We start from the raw sequence: 22,912 nt of genomic DNA, 5'->3' as shown, positions 1-22,912 counted from the left end.
GTTTATCTTTTCTGTATATTTGCTATGTATGTATTTTCTGTATATTTTCTGTGTATATATTTTATGTACATTTGGAGTATGTGTATTTTCTGTATATTTTCTATATATATAATTTATGTATATTTGCTATGTAAAAAGTTTTATGTATATTTTCTCTGTTTATATTTTCTGTTATTTGCTTTGTATGTATTTTCTATATATTTGCTATGTATATATTTTTGGTATATTTGCTATGTATATATTTTATGTACATTTGGAGTGTATTTTCTGTATATTTGCTATGTAAACATTTTTCTGTATATTTTCTGTTTATATTTTCTGTATATTTGCTATGTATGTATTTTCTGCATAGTTTCTATGTATACATTTTTTGTACATTTGGAGTGTGTGTATTTCCTGTATATTTGCTATATTTATGCATATTTGCTATGTAAACACTTTTCTGTATATTTTCTCTGTTTATATTTTCCGTATATTTGCTGTGTATGTATTTTCTGTATATTTGTTATGTATACATTTTATGCATGTTTGCTATGCATATCTTTTCTGTATTTTGTCTATGTATATATAGTTTACGTTCAAAAAAATCCTGTAAATCAGGGGTCTCCAAACTTTTCAAACAAAGGGCCAGGTATACTGTCCTTCAGACCTTAGGAGGGCTGGATTAGGGCCGGTAAGGATAGAAAATGTCCTGACCCCAGCATCAGTGAGAATAAACATGGCCTCAGGGTTGTTGGTCAGTAGGAGAACTAGGAGTGCCCCACCATTGGTATTAGTGGGAAGCAGGGGGGGACTGACAACTCATGGGGCCCCCGGGCAATAGGGGATCATGGGGCCCCTGTGTCCTCACCCACACTCAAACCACACCCAAAAAAGCCTATGAAAGGTACCAGGGACATCTCATGGGGCCCCCTACTGACCCCGGGCCCTTGGGCAGTGCTCGAGTTCCCAAATGGTCAGTTCGCCCCTTGGTGGGAAGAATAATACACCATCACTGGTTTTATGAGAAGTACTGCGCCGTTGTTGTTCTCAGTGGCCCCCAAGGGCCGGATAAATGGTAACAAAGGGCCACATCAGTTTGGAGACCCCTGCTGTAGATAAATATCCCAGCAATCATTAGTTATTCTTTAGTATAAAACATAATAAATAGTAGAACACTAGCACAATGTGTGACAATATTTGATTATTGTTTATTGATCCATGCACTTGTCCATGTGTCACCTGCCAATCAGCACCCTGGAAGTCACCCAATGGAGTAGAAGGCAGCCTTGTCCTGGCCTCCCTCCTCACACCGTCCCCGTGTCAGCCCTCTCCGATCTAATCAATGACACAAAGCACTCACAAGCCCTCAGACGCCCATCAAAGCTTCCCTTCGGCGGCGATTGGCTGGCAGGGCATCGGGGCGGGTGCGCGTCGCTGGCCCCGATTGGCTGGCAGCAGAACAGTGTCAATGTTTAAGCAGCAGCGTGAGGTGAATAGAGTCAGTCAGTAAAGAGGCATTTGGAGCTGAGGCTGGACGCTAGACAATGCGGGATGTAAAGGATTAAAGCTCGGAGAGCAACTGTTGCATCGCACGAAGTCAGCTTGGTTCCGAATGGATGTGTTTGTAGCGCGTCCCCGCCGTGTGAGGAGCGCCTGGGGAAAGTAGCTGTGTGCTGTCAGCTGCAATGAGCCTGCAGAGGGGAGAGCCCAGGCTTCCAGCAATCGTCCTCAGAGCTGCCCTGCTGCTCTAATGAGGGAGAGACATGAACTGGCTAGTTTGGAAGTGATCCGGAGCTGCCCATGGTGCTTGGGTTGGGATTGGGGGGACAAGGCGCTGTGTTGTTTTTGGCTGTGCCAGTTGGTGTCGGATGCAGAGGGTGAGGAGAGGAGCCCCAGGCAGCAGTGATCAGCCCATGTAGAGGAGCAGACACTCTCTGAAAGGTAACAGCTTCCCTCATTCCTCTTCTCCAAATCATCCTTCAACCTGCTGATCATCCTGAGAGCTGCCTTATGTGCCCCCCTTCCTTCCTGCACTTATTAAATATCTGCATTCTGCATGTGTCATTCATATGTTAAAGGCCAGTCATTTCACCTACACCTCCAATCTCCTTTACAAACAGTAAATCAAACCATTGTAGATTTTGATTTCTACCTTTGTATACATCCTTATTAGTGGGATCTGTCTTTTTTTCATTTTATTTATTTATTTTTTTATTTAATTTTATTCTTTTTATTTTTTTATTCTGTTTTCCTGTCCTCCCTGCGAATCCAGGGACTGCCCGCCTGCTATGAAGTGTATTCGTCCTGTTTTTCCATTTGTGCATCCAGCCATGCTTTGCCTGTTGATTTGATCTACTGTAGGGAAGAAGAACTGAAAATGAACTGAATAGGGCTGTCTGTAAGCCAATGCAGTGACAGCGTTTCTTGGAAATAGCCCCTATGTTGTGAAAAGATGGAATTCGAAAGGTGATGTGATATGAGGGTATTAGACACCAGCATTGTTGTTTTTTTTTTTTTAATCCTCCTCCAGATCTACTAATTGTCATGTGCGGGCTGCATTTAGATTCCAGGTTTCAATGTCTCCTTGCCCACCGGAGAGTTTAATTTCGGCGTGCAGTTGTTCAAAATGATGTGAGCGGAGGTTACAATTTCAAACAAATTATGTTTATGGCAAGCCAGTTTGTGCATTAATGCATCTTTAATAGAGAATTCAAATTGCTAGTAATGATAGCAGAATAATAACGTTCAGGAGATAAGGATATTTTACCTTGATGTTCTTCTTTATGGCACAGCAGGGATATGGTGTTTTAAATGGTCTATTCCAATTAATATCTTTAAAAAAAAAGAGATGGCTAGCTTTGACAGGATTGTGAAGAATTGTCTTTCCAGCAGAAAACAATCACTGATTTAACCCTGCCAGCCTTCTCTGCCATGGTCCATTTGCTGCTTATCTAACTGCAGGTGTTTTTTTTTTTTTTTCAAATCAACAGGTTCAGAGAGCTGAGAAGAAAAGGAGAGTGAGACAGAGAAGACCCTTCACGTTTGGGGATGTACCTTTCCGTTTTATTGTTATTTTTCTTGTGGGCTCCTGCCCTGACTTTGAAAAATTTAAATTTTTCTGTCCCCGAGGAGGCGATAGCTGGCACCATTGTTGGCAACCTAAGCAACGATGTAAAGGTGGGCGTAACGGAAAGGGGTAAAAAATCGAACTTCAGGGTCTTGGAAAACTCTGCCCCAAACCTAATCGATGTGGAGCAGGACAGTGGGTTGGTGTTTACCAAGCAACGGATTGACCGCGAGACCCTGTGTCGGAGAAGTTTAAAATGTCAAGTGTCCTTGGAAGTTTTTGCCAACGATAAGGAAATTTATATGGTGAAGGTGGACATAACTGACATTAATGACAATTCACCATTTTTTCCTTCTGAGCAAATCGATATTGATATTTCAGAAAATGCTTTTCCTGGAACACGGTTTCCCCTCACCAGTGCCCATGATCCAGATTCTGGAGACTATGGCTTGAAGACATACGTTATCAACCATAATGGCCTGTTTTCCTTAGATGTGAAGTCCAGAGGAGATGGGACCAAATTCCCTGAGCTTGTTATAGATAAGCCACTAGACAGAGAAGAGCAAAGTCACCACAACCTAATTTTGACAGCTTTAGATGGTGGCAATCCACCAAGATCAGCCACTGTGCAAATAAATGTCAAAGTGATAGATTCCAATGATAATAGCCCTGTTTTTGAAGCACCTTCTTACATGGTGGAAATCCCAGAAAACTCCCCAATTGGTAGAGTTGTCATTGACCTCAATGCTACAGATGCAGATGAAGGGTCCAATGGTGAGGTCATATACTCTTTCAGTGGATATGCACCAGACAGGGTTCATGAACTCTTCTCTATTGATCCCAACACAGGGGTGATCCAAGTCAAGGGTAATCTGGACTATGAGGAAAATAACCTGATTGAAATTGATGTGCAAGCACGTGATCAAGGCCCAAACCCAATCCCTGCACACTGTAAAGTTACTGTTAAAGTGATAGATAAAAATGACAATGCTCCATCTATTGGCTTTGTATCAGTCCGCCAGGGAGCAATTAGTGAGGCAGCACCCCCTGGTACAGTTATTGCTTTAGTGAGGGTCACTGACAAGGACTCGGGGAAGAATGGACAATTACAGTGCAGGGTCCTAGGCAATGTGCCTTTCAAATTAGAAGAGAACTATGATAATTTTTATACTGTCGTCACAGACAGGCCTCTTGACCGCGAGACACAGGATGAGTACAATGTAACTATAATTGCCAGAGATAATGGGAACCCTCCTTTAAACTCCTCCAAATCGTTTACAGTTAAGATTCTTGATGAAAATGACAATCCACCCACTTTCAACAAAGGACTGCATGTGCTACAAGTATCTGAGAACAACATACCAGGGGAGTATTTGGGTTCTGTTGTAGCACATGACCCAGATCTTGGACACAATGGCACAGTTTCCTATTCTATACTGCCGTCCTATGTTGGGGATGTGTCAATTTACACCTTTGTGTCTGTAAATCCCACCAATGGTGCAGTTTATGCTCTTAGATCTTTTAATTATGAGCAAACCAAGTATTTTGAATTTAAACTTCTTGCAAAAGATTCTGGATCTCCTCACCTGGAAAGTAATGCTACTGTAAGAGTGACTGTGCTGGATGTTAATGACAATGCCCCAGTGATCTCTCTACCTATCCTGCAAAATGACACTGCAGAAATCCATGTCCCTAGGAATGTAGGTGTGGGGTATGTGGTGAGCACAGTCAGAGCTATGGACAATGATTTTGGAGAAAGTGGAAGACTGACCTATGAAATTGCCTATGGGAACGAAGAGCACCTGTTTGAAATTGATCCTGTGACTGGTGAGATTAGAACTCTCAATCAGTTTTGGGAAGATGTTTCACCAGTTGTAGAACTGGTGATTAAAGTGACTGACAATGGGAAACCGGCACTCTCTGCTGTGGCTAAACTCATCATTAGGTCTTCTACTGGATCTCTACCAGAGGGAGAGCCCCAGGTCAATGGCAATCATCATCAGTGGGATATGTCTTTGCCACTTATTGTTACGTTAAGCACAATTTCCATAATACTGTTGGCCGCCATGATCACTATAGCCGTGAAGTGTAAAAGGGAAAATAAGGAAATAAGAACTTATAACTGCAGGATTGCAGAATACAGTCACCCTCAGATAGGGAAAAGCAAGAAGAAGAAAATCAACAAGAATGACATTATGTTAGTCCAGAGTGAAGTGGAAGAGAGAAATGCTATGAATGTGATGAATGTGGTAAGCAGCCCCTCACTTGCCACATCTCCAATGTATTTTGATTACCAGACCCGTCTCCCACTCAGTTCCCCTCGTTCGGAAGTGATGTACCTGAAGCCTACATCTAACAATCTGACTGTTCCTCAAGGCCATGTTGCCTGCCACAACAGTTTTACTGGACCAGTGAGCAGCACAACTGAGACTACATCAAATCGGATGTCTATAATTCAGGTACGGTCAACACTCATGCACATGCAGCTAAGGTTGAATAGTTTCTGCCTGCTTGAGTATGTGACAAGCTTTGTGCTACTTGGCTTTTCAAGCTAGTTATTGAGGTCTCATCTGATAATGATTGTGAAAACAAACAAAACGGACAGCCAGCATATCATTTTTCTCCTCTTAATATGAAAGTTCAATTTGTGGGAAGCATTTCCAGTTTATTAGCAGTATGTGTGTTTGGCATGATTCTGTTGAAAGCATTAGACTGATGCAATTTCCTGATGTGCAGCAAATATCCCTAGATGTAAATTGTTTTCCCTTTGTTGCTTTATAGAGAAAATAATCCCTGTTGACAGTATGTTATGTGATCATTCTTTTGGCATTCAAACATTGAGGTCCTCTGTCAGTGTTTTAAACATTATCAAAGCTTGGCTGAGCCAGACTCTGCGGGTCCTTCTGAGTGAGAACATGTGTTCAGTAACTTCTGCTCTATTATTCATATATGTGAATAGCAGAGATATTACAAACAAATACATATATTTATGCTTACTGATCTTTAATGTATACCTTGTGTGTCAGCAACCTCAGGACAAGGCAGAAAGCAGCTAACTGCATGTAAATGACTTGGCTATAGTCTGCCATGCCATGGAAACAACGTCATCTATATCCTAAGTTTTTAAATTCCAGTTTTGCAACAGGTAGATGTCAAGCTGAGCCTGAATGGTATGCAATATTAACCTCATCCACAGTATGTTGTAGATTTTATTTTATCGGAGCTTGGACTAGTGGTTTAAGTTATTTTTTTTAAATTAAAGATTAGAATCACCATAGTGTCTAGGTGCTGGCATAGTATGCAACATGTATGTGAGGCCAAATATGCACTCTGTGTGTTAAAGCTTATTATAGTGTGCAACATGTATGTAAAGCTAATCCCTGCCTTACACTGGATAACTGCCGTCACCTACATCAGTGCATGAAGTATGTTTGTACACAGACTGACAGATTGCATACACCAAGGTTGCCTGCTAAAGTGGCAGCTCTAACAGGTAGCTTTCAGAGCTGGCAGCAGAACTTATAACTATACATGGCCACATTGTGTAATAAGCAAACACATTGCATACTGCTATTCCTCTCTACCCTTATTATTGTTGTTGTTGTCATTATTATTAGTATGTTAATATATAGTACTTGCTAAAAACATAAATCTAGGTGGCTTTGATTCATCATTTGTAAAGCTTTTGCTCTATCTCTTTCTCTATTTGTAAACATATTGTCATTGTTTTAGTGCTAAAGGTAACTGGGTAGCATTACTCTCTGTCTCCATGAAATGTTAAGCTGTTTATCTATCTTTGTGTCCATCTACCTAATCTGTCTAATTGCAACTAATGTTGTAGGGAAGTATATAGATTACATATTACCTCTCTCTCCCCCCATCTCTCTCTCTCCTCCCCCCTCTCTCCCCCCTCTCTGTCTCCCCCCCCCTCTCTCTCCCTCTCCCCGCTCTCTCTCTCCCTCTCCCCCCCTCTCTCTCCCTCCCCCCCCCTCTCTCTCTCTCTCACTGTGTCTTCCTCTCATATCTCTGGCTCCATCTCATATCTCCATATCTCTCGCTCTCACCCATATATCTCTTTTATCTCTCTCTCTCTCTCTCTCTCTCTCTCTCTCTCTCTCTCTCTCTCTCTCTCTCTCCCTCTGTCTCCCTCTCTCTCACTGTGTCTTCCTCTCATATCTCTGGCTCCATCTCATATCTCCATATCTCTCGCTCTCACCCATATATCTCTTTTATGTCTCTCTCTCTCTATTCAAATAAGCTTTATTGACATGACTAAATACATTTTAGCATTGCCAAAGCAGTTGAGTTTGTCTGAGACGGGGGGGGGGGGGGGGCAGCTCTAGAGCAGCTCTGGGGGTAAGGTGTAATATAAAGGGAGATAAGGGTTGAGTCAATGCAAAGGATTTATTTCTCTCTTTTTCATACCACTCCAGTATTGATCTATCTATCCCTTTTCAGGACCTACCTACATATTTTAAGAACTCCAGTATCTATCTATCTATCTATCTATCTATCTATCTATTCTCCAGGACCTATCTATTTGTCTTGCTCACTCCAGGATATATCTATTCGCAAAGGATAAAAACAAAAAAACAAGTCCCATGCACTCATATGCGTCGGTCATCTCGTATGCATTGGTCATCCTGCTGACATGCTTTAGAAACAGATACAAACCCTGACATACTCTTAAATATTAAAGAACTATCTGCACTTAATGTACAGTTAGAGCTGGAGATGCCTGTAAAGTGGAACATTACTCTTTTATGGCCCTAGATAATAGTAATGAGTCCATTTTACTTTATTAGTACAGGAATGAATCACAACATGTTGTATGCATGTCTGCATAACAAATCTCAGAAACGTGTAAAACTGCTTTATTGTATTACTAATACATTAGGGATAGAGCAGAGTGCAAATTTTGGAGCTAATAGTTAAGAAATTGGCTATGCCTTAAGCTGCTGCTTCTTTATTAATTTAATCCTTGATATTGGACTTGTGACTTATGGGTGGTATTGATCTTCATCTTAAGAGTTACGACTGTGATGGTGATTCATTCCTTTGATGATGTACTTCACTGTACCGTATGTGTAAACATTGTAACTCAATGCATTTAGACAGTTCTGTTTGCTCTAAAACCAGCTTGGCAGTCTTTTCTCATTCTGTAATAATAGACAAGTAGGGGGGCCCAGATATGAGAGCCAGTACTGACAGTTCTTATTTTATATCTATCTAATTAATTATTGACAAATTATCTATCTGCCTGTTAATCTCTCACTATCTCTCTATCCATCTATTTATCTGTGAGGCTTTCTACTTGCCTTTATAATCTTTTTATTTGAGAAGATATATGCAGTAACCTATGGCAACCAGTCAGACTTTAGAATAAAGCAGTTAGAATTTTAAAACATGTTACTATGATTGATTGCAATGACTTCACTTGAGCCTGATAGTAAAATGTATGGTGCTAATGTACCAAAATCACAGCCCTATTCTGTCATGGGTTATTGATCATTAATAAGATGATGAAAGAAATGGCAAATAATGAAATTCTTCCTTCTCTTGCTGGGTAATATCTTGTTTGAGATCAGTTAACTCATATCACGTGTATCATGAATGTAGATATCACCTTTACTGTTCCGGAGATGTAGAACAAAGTATTCTAGAGGTGTAGAAATTCAATTCTTTTTCCTTTTGTAGAAAGTCAGAAAGTTCCACTTATTAAGTATTGTATTTTCCAGAAGTTATGGTTGTGACACAATGTAGATTGTTATTCATGCTGATTTTAGCATACTTGTATTGTAGCGACATCATAACTGGCCTGGTGTCTTTTGTTAACAGTGATTGTTTTGAATACCAGCATAGTTTTATCCCACTCATCATTGGCACATCCTCATGTAGTCATCACAGTGCCTGTTGCTTAGTTAGGAACATATCCTTGCAGGGGTTTCTTAAAGGTAATCTGCAATACATGTATTTACATGGCGCCAACAATTTACACAGCGCTTTACATGTTGTACATTCCCATTAGTCCCTGCCCTCAAGGAGCTTACAGTCTAAGGTCACATGCATACATATATGCACACACATACTAGCAGCAATTTGGAAAATGAGCCAATTAACCTACCATAATCAGAGCCCTCTTCTAGTCATTATATTTAAATATTAAAGGAAATGGCATATAAAGATAGATTATTCTCATTCTAGCTGGGTAATATCATGTCTGAGATCAAGTAACCTACTTCAAGTATATGAATTTAGATATAATTTGTACTATTCCGGAGATGTAGAACAAAGTCTTTTAGAGTTGTAGAATATTCAGGTTTTTTGCCACCACACCAATTTTATACTTTGTTGATGATCATAAAGTTACACTTACTAATTACTGTATTTTTATGAATTTATAACTGTAAAACAATGTGGATTTAAATTTAGACTAATTTAGTCAACTAATCTAACCAGAATTTCTTTGACATGTGGGAGGAAACCAGAGTACCAGGAGGAAACTCATACAAGCACAGGGAAAACATGCAAATTCCATACAACAAGGGGGAGATTTACTAAAACGCAGAGTGCAAAATCTGGTGCAGCTCAGCATAGAAACCAATCAGCTTCCATTTTTGTTTTTCGTCAAAGCTTAATTGAAGAAGCTGAGGTTAGAAGCTGATTGGCTATCATGCACAGCTGTAACAGATTTTGTACTCTACAGTTTTAGTAAATCAACGCCATAGTAGTGTCTTTACTGGGATTCCAACTGATGACTCCAATGCTGCCATCACTAAGCTGCCGTGCTGCCCATTATGTAGATCTATGGTGTCAAAAGCCTTGAGCCCTGGTTCACACTGATACAATTTATGATGCGTTCCAGATAGCATAAAGTCGCAGGACAAGTGAAAGAACATGAATTTCTATAGAGGATGTTCACATGTATGCAGTGCAATTTGATTATGATTTGAAAAAGCGACCTGTGCGAGCTTAGTGTATTGCCATTTGTAGCGCCACAGACTTGAATGGAAACTGCTGCTGTGGATTCCAGGAGATTCCAGTACCAACTCACACTGGAGCTGCTCCTGATAAAGCACGGCAAAATGGATTCCACTCTCACCACATCTGTGTGAACCTAGCCTAAAGCAAACCAATATTAGATATGGAGGTTGCTGTTATTAACTGCTCTTTCTAACCCCCCGTTTCCGGACTTCCTAAATTATGCACCCAGAATAAGCATGTATATTATTTTCATGTGTGTTCTGGGTTTGGGACCTGGAATGTTGAAGCCAGTGACAGTCCAATATTAGTATTTTCAAAAAGGGGTCAGCAGTGGCAGCCTTCCCTCTTTTTCTTAGTAAAGGTTTTACTTTTACTAAATTTAAACTGAAAACTCAGCCACAGTCTTTTATTTTTCTATATTGTCATAAGTGTCCATATGACAAATAGGACAGAGTTTGTTACTAAAACATAGTTGATTGAATGTATCAAGATAATTTACCTTCCATGGTTTACTAATGTAAAATCGAATAAAAATGCATTGAACCATAAAACATAGTTGACTTATATACATATATTATATACAACATAATATGTTTTCCAATATCGATAATAATGCATTAACCTTAAAGTGATTAGTAAACCTCTTGGTGTACTAGTCACTTTATTTAATATTGGTTACCTTGTGTAGTTTTACACAGGGATTGATTTACTAAAACTGGAGAGTGCAAAATCTGGTGAAGCTGTGCATGATAACCAATCAGCTTCTAGCTTCAGCTTTTTCAATGAAGCTTTGACCAAAAAAAAAAACATGGAAGGCAATTGGTTTCTATGCAGAGCTGCACCAGATTTTGCACTCTCCAGTTTTAGTAAATAAGTCCCATAGTGTGTGAATTATGATTTTATATATATTAAGGACACTTTAAAAATTGATTCCATATCATACCAGTTCTTGTATAGTAAAAATATAGGTTAAGCAAGATCTTATATAAACAGACCACTCATAATGATTGGACCACCCAAAAAATATGTTTATTGTTAAAGTAAGAGCAACAGAAACTTTTCTTCAAGGCTTGCAGATGTTGACTGCTGCTCCTTTTTCATAACTGCTTCTAAAAATCTGTGTTGGTATTCACACTCAGATGGGTATGCATAAGCTAAACTTTATTCCTCTACATAGAATAAAAGTATTTAATGCAAAGGGCAGTAAATCATGAAAACCAATTTGATATTACTGCGATGACATCAGACCAGCACATATGTGATTTTGACTGGCTGCTATGGGGACAGCACTTCCTATTAAGGATATTGCCCTTCCAAGAGATTTATGGATTAATCTACTTGTTTTTGCTTACGAAAAACAGGAAGTTAAGCTGATCTTACACTGGTGTGTCTTTAGTAAGGTACATTTTTAATTGCTTGCTATGGATACTCTTTAGGGCTTGTTCACTCCAACCTGCATGCTATAACGCATGTGTTCTGGTGTCTGTTGTGCAGAGGCAGTAAATGTTAGTGCTTTGCATTGTTACTAATTACTCTTTCTTTCACTCCTTCTCTCTTTCGCTCCTTCTCTCTCTCCTTCTCTCTTTTGCTCCTTCTCCTTCTTTCCCGCGCGCGCGCTCTCTCTCTCTCTCTTTCTCTCCCTCTCTCTCTCGTTCTCTCTCTCTCTCGCTCTCTCTCTCGTTCTCTCTCTCTCCTCTCTCCCCTCTCTCCCCTCTCTCTTTTCTCCCTCCCCCTCTCTCCCCTGTCTCTCTCCCCCCTCTCTTTTCTCTTTCTCCTTTTTCTATCACACACTCTCTCTCTCTTTCTCTTTCTCTCTCTCCTTCTCTTCTCTCTTTCTCTCTCTTTCTTTCTCTCTCTCCCCCCTCTCTTTTATCTCTCTCCTTTTTCTATCACTCTCTCTCTCTTCTCTCTTTCTCTCTTTCTCTGTCTCTGAGCTACACATTTCTGTAGCACTACCCACCTCAACACATTGCTGTTGGTATGAACAGGCCACAAAGAAAACAAATGTTTAGTTGTGCCCTGGGGTTGAGCCGATCTATGCAGATCAATGCGGCTCAATGGAGATACTGTGAACGAGCTCTTGTTCATTAATAATTGAATTGTGTTTATAAATGTATAACTATACTTACAAAAATATTCTTCCTAAAACATAACAAGTGTGCTAAGAATACTGAGGTTGAAAATAGTTAAAATACAAAAATGATTTTCTGATGATCCTCTTTTAACTAGATCAGTATTTACATTGTTTAGTTTTTCCATGATCTATGCATTGAATTGTGGTTTTCTATATATTGTAATGCTTCCCTACCCCATTGTGATTTCCCTAAATATTTGTACATATAAAAAGGTGCAGCACTATATATAATATATATATTTGTGGGGATTGTTACCTATACCTCGTGTGCTAGCTGCTTTATAGTTATTACCAGCGCTCGCCTATATACAATATATCTAAATATTTGTACGTTGTACACAATTTTAACTTTAAAAATCAAAACACTAATGCTACTTTTCCTACTTCACATCTCTTATTACTGAATTACTATTGCACCAAAGTTAAAGTGGTTGTAAACCTCGGACATGAAATATGAACAAAACAAATCCCTCCATAGTGTGCACATGTCTCAGTCCAAAGCTCTAAGTGTAATTTCTGTCTGCTGCCTTGTTCCTCTGCTATATGCATGAGTCACTTCTGACAAGTTTTCCTGTCTCCAGGAGGAAAAACATGACAGGGGAGGGACCTCCAGCACACAGCCTCAGCTGTTCCTCTGTGCTGTGTTAAGGGGGTGTGTTATTTTCCCCCAATCAGCGCTCAGCTCTCCTTCGTGAGCGCTAAAGAGTGTAACTTGAACTCCCTGCCCCCTGTTCTATGACAGCTCAGACAAGCTTTATAACTCTGGACTTTGAACAGCTGCAGAGGAAAGAAGACTGCAGATAAGCAGGTACAACTTATGTAGGAGGATTTGTTTAATCTCTGTGTATCACCTTAGGTCAGTCAAGCAGTTTTGGATTGAGTGGTGAAGAGTTAGAGCATCTGTAATGTTTTTTTATGTTGTAGAAGTCCTGGTTGAGAAAATTTAGACCTCATTTACAAAGCCGTTCATGACTGTACATCACCAACAATCAGCGTACAGCCATGGTAGGGATCATAGGTGTTTGTGAACAGCCACAGTCATGTAGTCTGTAAAAATCAATGACAGGCTGAGGGATGTTAGGGCTCTTTGAATATAAATGGACATCCGAGGTATTACATGCTATTAGTAACAGATTGGACATAAGGTTTTAAACCATAATGTCAAGAAAATTCTCACTTTTGGCTTTCCTGGCTTCTGAAATTTGCTTGTTGGCTCCTAGATTAGGCTGACAGATTGCTGCAGTTTACATTGATTTGTCTACTGTTGAATTATAGACGTGCCTGTGTGTTCATACTGATACAGACGTGTGCATTTATACAGAGTTCATAATTCTTTACTGTAGTTAAATTAGTGCAGCTAGCCTAGAATAGAACAAAACTGTGTTACATCTATAATAATAATTATGCATCAGAAATAGCACAGGGGGATGGGATCCACAAATACATATCCTGGGAATTCCTGGAAGTTAGTTGGCTTACTCCCACCATTAGCAGATTTTGTTCTTAGATATACTATGGCTTAGGCAGCACCCCCGCAATGAATATTGCCGCCTGTCTGCATGATATTTCACAAGCAAGGCAGACTCTTTAACAGAATGTGTGTTTCATTTAATGCAGTTACAATGGTGAGGAGTGATTAAAGGTGCTAGTGGGGATCAAATTGGTTACAATACGATTAACATGAAATATTTTCTATGGGAATTATACCCTAGCATATGCAGTGATATTATGAAAAATCCATCACTATGTAAATGGTTTCCACATCACAGAACTGAAGGCATTCAGAATACTGATGCTAAAGGGAGAAGACAATCCTGCTTGCACTACTTGCTGCTTTCTCAGCTTTTCAGAGCTTCGATAGTCTAATACTGTTAATTTCATTACTCTTGTCCAGGAAGATAAATAGCATGTTTTGTAGCAGCTTTCCTTTAATCAATTCAAACTTCCTGTAAGTCTTCTGTCACCGGGCACCATTGTAATAAAATGCAGTAAGTTTTATTTATTTTACCATTATTGCATTAGGCTGGATATTAAAATGCATCTTATTTCATTTCCAAGATATCCTTTAGCAGCTTGTTCTATATCCTTCAGCGGCTTGGTTATGAAACAAGAAGGATGCAGTTTAAAACAATCACTGCATCAATAACAGTGGCTAGAATGAGAGGCCGATTTGGGCATGGGACATTAAGCTTTAAGAGGAAAATTAATTGCTTGTTCTTACAACCATCCAATCCTAAACCTTCAAGCGTGAGATCAGACCGGACTACAAACCTGTATGAATTTTACTGTCAGATGGGGCTTGCACAGTATTTATCTGCACTGCATCACAGCCCCCTTTAGCTTGCAAAAGGTTAAACAGTTAATGCACCTTGGAATTGAAATTGATCTAACCCTGCTAAGGGCACGTGTGCAATTGCTTCTGATAAAAAAACAGATTAGGATTTAAAAGGTAGCAACGACAACGGCAGAATGTATGATTATATATTGGGAATTAAAAGCAAGAAGGCATCACTGTGAAAAAATAATGGATTTGAGGTTTGGTGATTTAATTACTGTAAACAAAAAAAACGAAAGGCATAATTTGCGTTGTTAGTACGGTGCTGATTTGTAATAATAACCGAATGTGATGACATATAAGATTTAAATTCATATATGTGTTGTGACTGTGTTTACTACCATATACAGTAGATAGTGTGAATTTGTTTTGTGGAAATCCACTTTATTCTAAGGGCTTAATTGACAGAACAGGTTGCTGCCATGTATGTCAGCTGTTGAGCTGCAGCCTTTCATGTGGTAGTACAGTATAATACTCCGCAGTGATGTTTCTGAGACAGTGGATATACAGGATGAGGTGGTACAAATGGATTTCAGATACCTAGCAGAAGAGAATACCTTATGGCAATATGAGGTGCTCTCCCAAGTATATAACTGTGTAAATGAGTGGTGAAGGACTAAGGCAGTGAGCTGCTATGTCAAAGCCAGTAGGTGGCAGTAACAAGCTAATCTTTTTCTCTTAGACCTTCTTTAAAAAAAAAAAAAAAATGAAAACGAGAGAGAACGAGCAAGAGAGACAAGAAATTAAGTCAGTCAAAGAGAAGAACTGAGAGTGAAGGTTGGCGTATGGCAAATGGAGGATCAGAGGATTTAAGGCACCTCTAAACTGTTGAATTTTAGCAACTTCCAATGTGTTGCCTAGCTTTGGGTCTATTGCCGTCTTCCAAATCTAACGTTTCGTAGTGCAGATTCTTCTGAATCCTGTGAATGAACGACTGAAGTACCAGCAGAGGCAAACACAAGGGCTGCTGCAGATTGCAGAAATAGCAGCGTTTTGTCTAGGACTTGGGAGGAAAATAGCAGATGGGGAAAAAATTCAACTCATATCCATGCCTTTTCAAAGAATTGCTTGTGCTTTTCCTGCTCAGAGCCTGCTGTATTATTTTACTCACAAGATGTGTGGCATTTATATGCACAACAGCTGAAGAGAATTTTTAATCCCGGGAACTGCTTGGATAACTGTGTTTTGTTATTCACTGCATCTCTCTCGTGCAAGGATCCTAGAGTAAGTAAAACCGATTCTCACCTTCACAACTGCAACATATCACCATATATACTTTTGTATCTTTGCAGATTGCATTTTGTACAGAAAGATGGTGAGTCACAGCTCCATATAGAAAATTCTAAGCTCATTGCCTTAAAATCAAGACATGGAATATTTATCTAGAAGCCAATTTGCTATTGTGCATGTTATGACTGCGTTCTAACTTATTTCAATAATGACAGCTGTTTTGTTGTCGAAAATGAAATTGAATTCATAAGATGTTTAGCGTTCTTCATCCAGAATAAGCACTAGTCACTGCGGCTCTTGCTTTAATGTGGAGTCCATTGGGAATCTGCAGCTATTGATTGCTTGTGTTCGCCACTTACAATAATAATTGTCGAATATACCTAAATACTTGTGAAAATGAGGACTGCTTTCATCCAGATTTTTTAATTTAACCATTTGTTGAAGACTGCGGGGAGGAAGTGATAACATGATCGGCAACAAAATGAGAGAGGAACAGTTAAAGCAAATCTGGCTATGAATGCAGCAACTGTTCTCTATTCAACTGTGATTTCATCTTTTTTTTTTTGCTACCGTTTTATAATCTGTGCATCCAGCATGCTTTGCCTGTTGATTTGTTCCAGACTGTAGAACGAAAACTGGAATTTAACTGAATACAATTGTCGGTTGTAAGCTGATGTGGCTACTGGCCTTAAAAAATAGAAAAAAAGCCTAAGAATGAAATGACTAAACCAAGCCGTGATTGTTATACATAGCAATTGATGATCATCTTTGATGGGTCCTTGCATTTTGGATTTTGTCCAGATCGTCTGCAAATCCCCACAGCGTTTAATATTCATGAAATTCTGCTTGCAAATAGAGATAATGTGATGCAATTGACAGTTGTTTTAAAGGCATAGCTGACAACTTGGCATTTTGTGAGTGCATTTTGTGTTTTTTTGTTTTTTATAGCTCTTCTCTGTTGGAAAGTTTACAGCTACTTTCCCAACCTCTCCCTCTAATAACAATGTTTTTTTGCTAGGCACCATTTTTTTCCCTCAAGCTCCTCAATCATACATAAGAATAGAACGTGTAAATTGCAGTCTGTCTAATCTTCTTTGGATGAGATAGTTATCATCTGCTTTAAACCGTCCAAGATTGAAATACTTGATTTCTTGGAAAGTGAAATCAATCTCTTAATGCTGTCATAACTGCCCTCATGTGGCAGATCACTGGAGGCTTGCCTTCTCTATTAGTTTTTCATTTGACTGTGACTTTAGTGACAACAAAAAATAGCTAACTGATAAACAGCCAGTGTTTGGGATGTGCCGCTTTGCCTTTTTTTACTTTTTATATTGGGCTTCTGTTCAAGCTTTGAAAACTTTGAATTATTCAATTTCAGAAGAAGGGGGGTCAAGAAATGCCATAGGCAATATTAATGATGCACAGCTGGAGCCACCAGAAAGAGGCAAAAGACCTAATTTTAGGGTGCTGGAGAACTCTGCTCCTCACTTATTGGATGTTGATTCGAACAGTGGGTTACTGTACACTAAGCAACGGATTGATCGGGAAGCTCTGTGCAAAAACAGTCTTAAGTGTATACTTTCTCTAGAAGTTTTTGCAAATGAGAAGGAAATATGTATGATCAAGGTTGAAATACTTGACATAAATGACAACTCTCCTAAATTTGCATCTGATCAGATTGATATTGATATTTCAGAAAATGCCTCACCAGGTACCAGATTTCCTCTAACGACAGCACAAGACCCTGATTTAGGAAGCAATGGCCTGAGGACATATAAGATAAGAGGTGATTCTGGCTTGTTTTCCTTGGATATCAAATCTAGAGGGGATGGTACAAAAGTTCCTGAGTTAGTTATTCAGAGAGCACTGGACAGAGAGGAACAGTCTCATCATACACTTATTCTAACTGCCTTCGATGGAGGTAACCCTCCAAGATCAGCCAATCTGCAGATAAACATTAAGGTTATTGATGCCAATGACAACAGTCCTGTTTTTGAATCAAAATCATATACTGTTGAAATAGCTGAGAATTCACCATTAGGTAAAATGATAATTGATCTCAATGCTACAGATCCAGATGAAGGCTCTAATGCAGATATCTTCTTTTCATTCAGTGGCTATGCATCTGAACAAGTATGGGACCTTTTTTCTATTGATTCTCTGACTGGGGTGATACAGGTTAAGGGCAATATTGATTATGAAGACATTCAGATGCTTGAAATTGATGTGCAGGCTGAAGACCAAGGACCAAACCCAATTCCTGTGCATTGCAAAGTGACTGTTCTAGTTACTGACATAAATGACAACTATCCAGCTATCAGTTTTGTGTCTGTCCGTCAGGGAGCAATTAGTGAAGCCTCTCCTCCTGGTACTGTTATAGCCTTAGTTAGGGTTACTGATAAGGATTCTGGAAAAAATGGTCAATTCCAGTGCTGGGTCTTGGGCAATGTCCCATTTAAACTTGAAGATAATTATGACAACTTCTACACTGTTGTAACTAGTAGGCCTCTTGATCGTGAAATACAAGATGAATACAATGTAACTATCATTGCTCGAGATAATGGCAACCCCTCGCTAGATTCTACAAATTCTTTCACTGTAAGGATTTTGGATGAAAATGACAACCCTCCAATTTTTTCGAAATCTATGTATGCATTGCAAGTTTCTGCAAATAATATCCCCGGAGAGTACCTTGGTTCAGTTCTTGCACAAGATCCGGATTTAGGGCAAAATGGAACTGTGTCTTATTCCATATTTCCCTCATATATTGACAGTGTGTCTATCTCCACATATGTGTCCATTAATCCAAGGAATGGAGCAATTTATGCCCTAAGGACTTTCTATTATGAGCTAACAAAATATTTTGAATTTAAAGTAATTGCAAAGGACCTAGGCACTCCGCATTTAGAAAGCAATGCCACTGTCAGAGTATCTGTTTTAGATGTCAATAACAATGCACCAGTCATTATTCTACCCAGCTTGCAGAATGACACCGCAGAAATTTATGTGCCACGCAATGTAGGCATGGGATATGTTATTAGCACTGTTAGAGCGATGGACATTGACTTTGGCGAAAGTGGGCGAGTAACTTATGAAATAATTCAAGAAAGTAAAGAAAATCTCTTTGAAATAGATCCAGTGACTGGAGAGATCAGATTGATCAACCCACATTGGGAGGATATTGCCCCAGTGGTTGAACTAATAATCAAAGTCACTGATAATGGAAAACCATCACTTTCAACTGTGGCAAAACTCATCATAAAGGCAAATTCAGACTGTTTAGGGTGTTATGAAGATGATAATGTGATTGGAGAACAACGGGACTGGGATATCTACTTACCTGTTTTGGTTGCCCTGAGTGCAATTTCTATAATCCTTTTTGCGGCAATGGTCACAATAGTTGTTAAATGTAAAAAGGAGAACAAAGACGTTGGATCCTACAGCGGTAGGGCAGCCTACACCTCTCAGCCTAAATTAGGAAAAATGAAAAAAAAGAATATAAACAAAAATGATATTATGCTTGTCCAGAGTGAAGTGGAAGAAAAAAATGCAATGAATGTTGTGAGCTGTCCATTACTAGTCACATCTCCGATGTATTTTGATTGTCAGTCCAGACTTCCTCTCAGTTCCTCTCATTCAGGCGTGATGTATCTTACTCCTACTTCTAATGAGACTGATCCTAAAGAGAATGCTGGATGTCAAAATCAGAACAATGACACAGGCCCAACAAGAATGGCATCTGAAAATTCTTCTACCTCTACATGGATACCATTAACTAAGGTAGGGATGAAACCATTTCATTAAATACTCATTACCAACATAGCTATTGATGACCCTATAGTTCAAATGCCGGATGTGTGTCTGTTTTTGAAGCTACATTGAAACTGCTATAGCTCAATTACAGCAGCTATGGGCCTGTTACATGTATTTATTCTTTTTATTTCACAGAGAGAAAGAGCTTGTGTTATCTACTTGAAACCACATAACAGAAACTGTTTCTATATAAAAGAAGCTCTTTCTTCAAAGTGAACTTGTCATGAATCTAAGGATGTATAAACTAGTTACCCCCAAAAGGTGACTGTGCATGTCTTTTATTGTCAGCAAAACATCTTCTGTTCTCCCAAGGAGCTCTTAGTTGAGAATGCTCCTCTGTACATTGTTCTCAACATGGGCACCAAGTTGGAGTTCTAGCATTGTGGAATGTAAAGGGGCAGTGCTGGAACATCTGAATCAAGGATAATGTTTAACGCAAACATAAAATGTTTTGCTTACCGCTTGAAATATGTACACATTTTATTACATGCTCCTACAGTGTATGTGTGGAGAAAAAAAAATTCAAAATAGTTCTCCAATACATGCACATTTCCCTATATTTTGGTTCTGCCAAAAAATGTAGTCAGCTTCCAATTTCCTGTAGTGGGCTGACAATACTTCCAATGCTGCACTGAAATCTCAAGCAGCATTGTCAGTTCTGTCTGTTGGATTGTGCCAGCAAACCTCATCTCCATAGCTCCTCCTTTTCTAGCCCTCACTTCCCTCTTATACCAGTTGCCTGCTGTTCAGTGCAGCATTGTAAGCCCAATACAGTAAGTTGGCAGCTGACTGCATTTCTAATAGCATCAGCAGGTATATTTCATTACGTACAGCATTAAATATGAATGTATTAGAGCTCAATGGTTTTTTTTAGATTTTGACCAAAAATACACTTGCTACAAACTTGTACTTTGCCCATACATGGCAATTTCTTCAGTTTCACATTAATGCTGACCTGCAAAGCTGTTTTAATTCCATTTGGCTGTCAGGAGAAGAAGCAACTTGGATCTTGGACAGGGCTAGGGACTCTCCCCAGCTCCATGTGAGAGCACTGGCCTGGATGTTCAGTTGGTCAACATGCATAAGTGACATTGCATCAGCGTTGTGAGGTAGGAAGTAGGTCAGAGAGGAGACACATGACCACACCATACCTGGAAATACTGACACTTCACTTCCCAAGGCCATCAATTGCAATGGTCATCTCATCTGCCATACCATACATGAAAATGAAAAGCATTTTTACAGCTATGGAGTAACACATTGGGGTTGATTTACTAAAACTGGAGAGTGCAAAATCTGATGCAGCTGTGCATAGAAACCAATCAGTTTTCATTTTTTTTTTTTTTCATTAAATCTTAATTGAACAAGCTGAAGATAGAAGCTGATTGGCTACCATGCACAGCTGCACCAGATTTTGTACTCTCCAGATTTAGTAAATCAACCCCAGAGTCTTCCTGTTTTCTAATTTAATAAACTGATGCAGAGTGCAAAGAACAACACATAGCAATGATAATCTGGCTAAAGCTAGCCAGCAGGCAAAAAGAGTTTTCACTTTGCAAGGGAATTTTTCCCTTTGCTTCTTAAATTTGGCAAAAATTCACTTTGAAAAGGATGCCTAATCATGTGCAAGTAATGTACACATTTTTTTCTTGCACATGATCAGATGATGGAAATTAGCAAAGCCTTACCTCATTCACTAAGCCCTGGGGAAATTTCCCTTGCAAAGTGAATGGTCTGTTTGCCTTTATCAAATCAATCCTTCAGAGTTGCCTGGCTGTCACATTATTCTAGTGGCATCAATACTTTTTGAGTTATATAACTGAGGTATGCTGTTCAGGAGTTCTGACTTCTCTCTGCCTTGTTTGTTGTATGCTTGTTCCAGACCAGTGACGAAAAATAATTTGATGCTAAAGGCAGCCAGGGAACTGGCATTTCAGAAGGAGGTCAGCAATGACAACCTCTTTATGTCTCCTAACACAGGTTTCTTTTAAAGGATACATAAAGGAGAACTTTTCCACTGGTCAGAATGTTTTGACCCTTGTTCTAATGCTGTGGGTAGCTCTAAGAGAAACCTTTCATGGTTTGGCTACAATACTGACCTGTTGTCTCAGTACTTTGGAAGAGATTTATTAGTTCTGTCAAACAGAAAGGCAATGCTAAAACTTGAGCAGGGAGACTAATATACTATGATTTTGCAACTTGCGTCAATCATTCCTCCCTCTGCTGCTCTAAAGTAATACAGTGACAATATAAAACCTACCCCTGATGTCTTCCTAATTGTGGGTGTGTATTTTTTGGGGGGATTATCTGTCACCTATACCATGGTAAATATGTAGCAAACCTTTGTAACATTGTATCCAATTACTGTCCAGGATTGCAGGCACAGTAGTCACAAATAAATAAAGTGTTGCATGTACTTTGCTAATGAGAGGCAGTCCATTCATACTGTAATGCAGCGACTGGTGTGCGGTGTTGTCCGGCATCACGCTATTCACTTTTTTTTAAAACAAACTTTATTGAAATTTCATAAAGATATTTCCTCGCTGTAAAAACGTACTGCAGCAGAATATTTTTCAGTGCACACAGTGATGTGAACCAGGCACACGGGAGACAAGACATTTAGCTTTGTCATGTGGAAAAGCCGCCCAGTGCAGTCCCAGCCCATCTGGTGTGAATGAACCCCACTTTGCAGGAGATGTACATCCAATATGGGACTCATTTGTTTTTAAAAAATGTTCCTCTTTAAATCGCTGGCCTGGGACAAGCATGCACTTAAAGACCTTTAACTTTGCTCTGTCTTGCTTGATCTGCACACTTCTTCTGTGTCAGTGACCTAGAATGTGAGAAGGTCATTAAAGCAGCCAGGCAACAAGCATTTTAAGGAGGTATGTAGTTCTATCCGCTTTTATAATGGTTACTTTAAAGTGGACCAATTGTGTATGATTAATCCTGGAATAGAAATTACTTACACCACACATTTAACTGGAATAGGCATATTATATGAGATGTTCATATCAGCGTTTCAGAATATGAAAGAATATGAATATTTACAGCTGCCTAGATTACTGTATGATTGTGCATATTTAAAAAGAAAAAGAGGAATTAAATAGATGTAACACAGAAAAAGCACATAAAACCTAGTTACCATTATAATGTATGAAGCTGTTCACATCAATGCATTGCATTAAATGGCAGAGCATCACATTTTTGCTGCATCCTTTTTGCGTTATGGTAAAATTTAAAAAGAAAAAAGAAAATCAAATAAATGTAACACATAAAAACATATAAAAACTAGTTGCCATTATAATCTGTGAAGCTGTTCACATCAATGCATTGCATTAAATGACAGTGCATCACATTTCTGACA

General features: G+C 39.1%; 1 protein-coding gene across 6 annotated transcripts in view; it reads left to right on the top strand.

The window, feature by feature from the left end:
* The first annotated feature begins 1,469 nt into the window (after positions 1-1,469).
* Positions 1,470-22,912, top strand: part of PCDH17 (protocadherin 17) — a 281,760-nt gene continuing 260,317 nt past the window's right edge. For 4 of the 6 annotated variants that reach the window (XM_089668793.1, XM_089668795.1, XM_089668791.1 and 1 more), the window contains exon 1: positions 15,733-19,512. In XM_089668793.1, coding sequence (XP_089524919.1) covers positions 17,032-19,512 — 2,481 coding nt within the window. In that variant the 5' untranslated portion in view covers positions 15,733-17,031. Of the gene's footprint in view, positions 1,924-2,972; positions 5,509-15,732; positions 19,513-22,912 lie in introns of those variants that run through there. The other 2 variants (XM_089668794.1, XM_089668792.1) reach the window with 1 other exon arrangement.

This window comes from Staurois parvus, unplaced genomic scaffold, assembly GCF_062004578.1.
Source record: "Staurois parvus isolate SC_StPar_1 unplaced genomic scaffold, SC_StPar_1.0 ptg000064l, whole genome shotgun sequence".
In the NCBI taxonomy this organism is placed as follows: domain Eukaryota; kingdom Metazoa; phylum Chordata; class Amphibia; order Anura; family Ranidae; genus Staurois; species Staurois parvus.
This window is presented reverse-complemented; position numbering and strand designations above follow the sequence as displayed.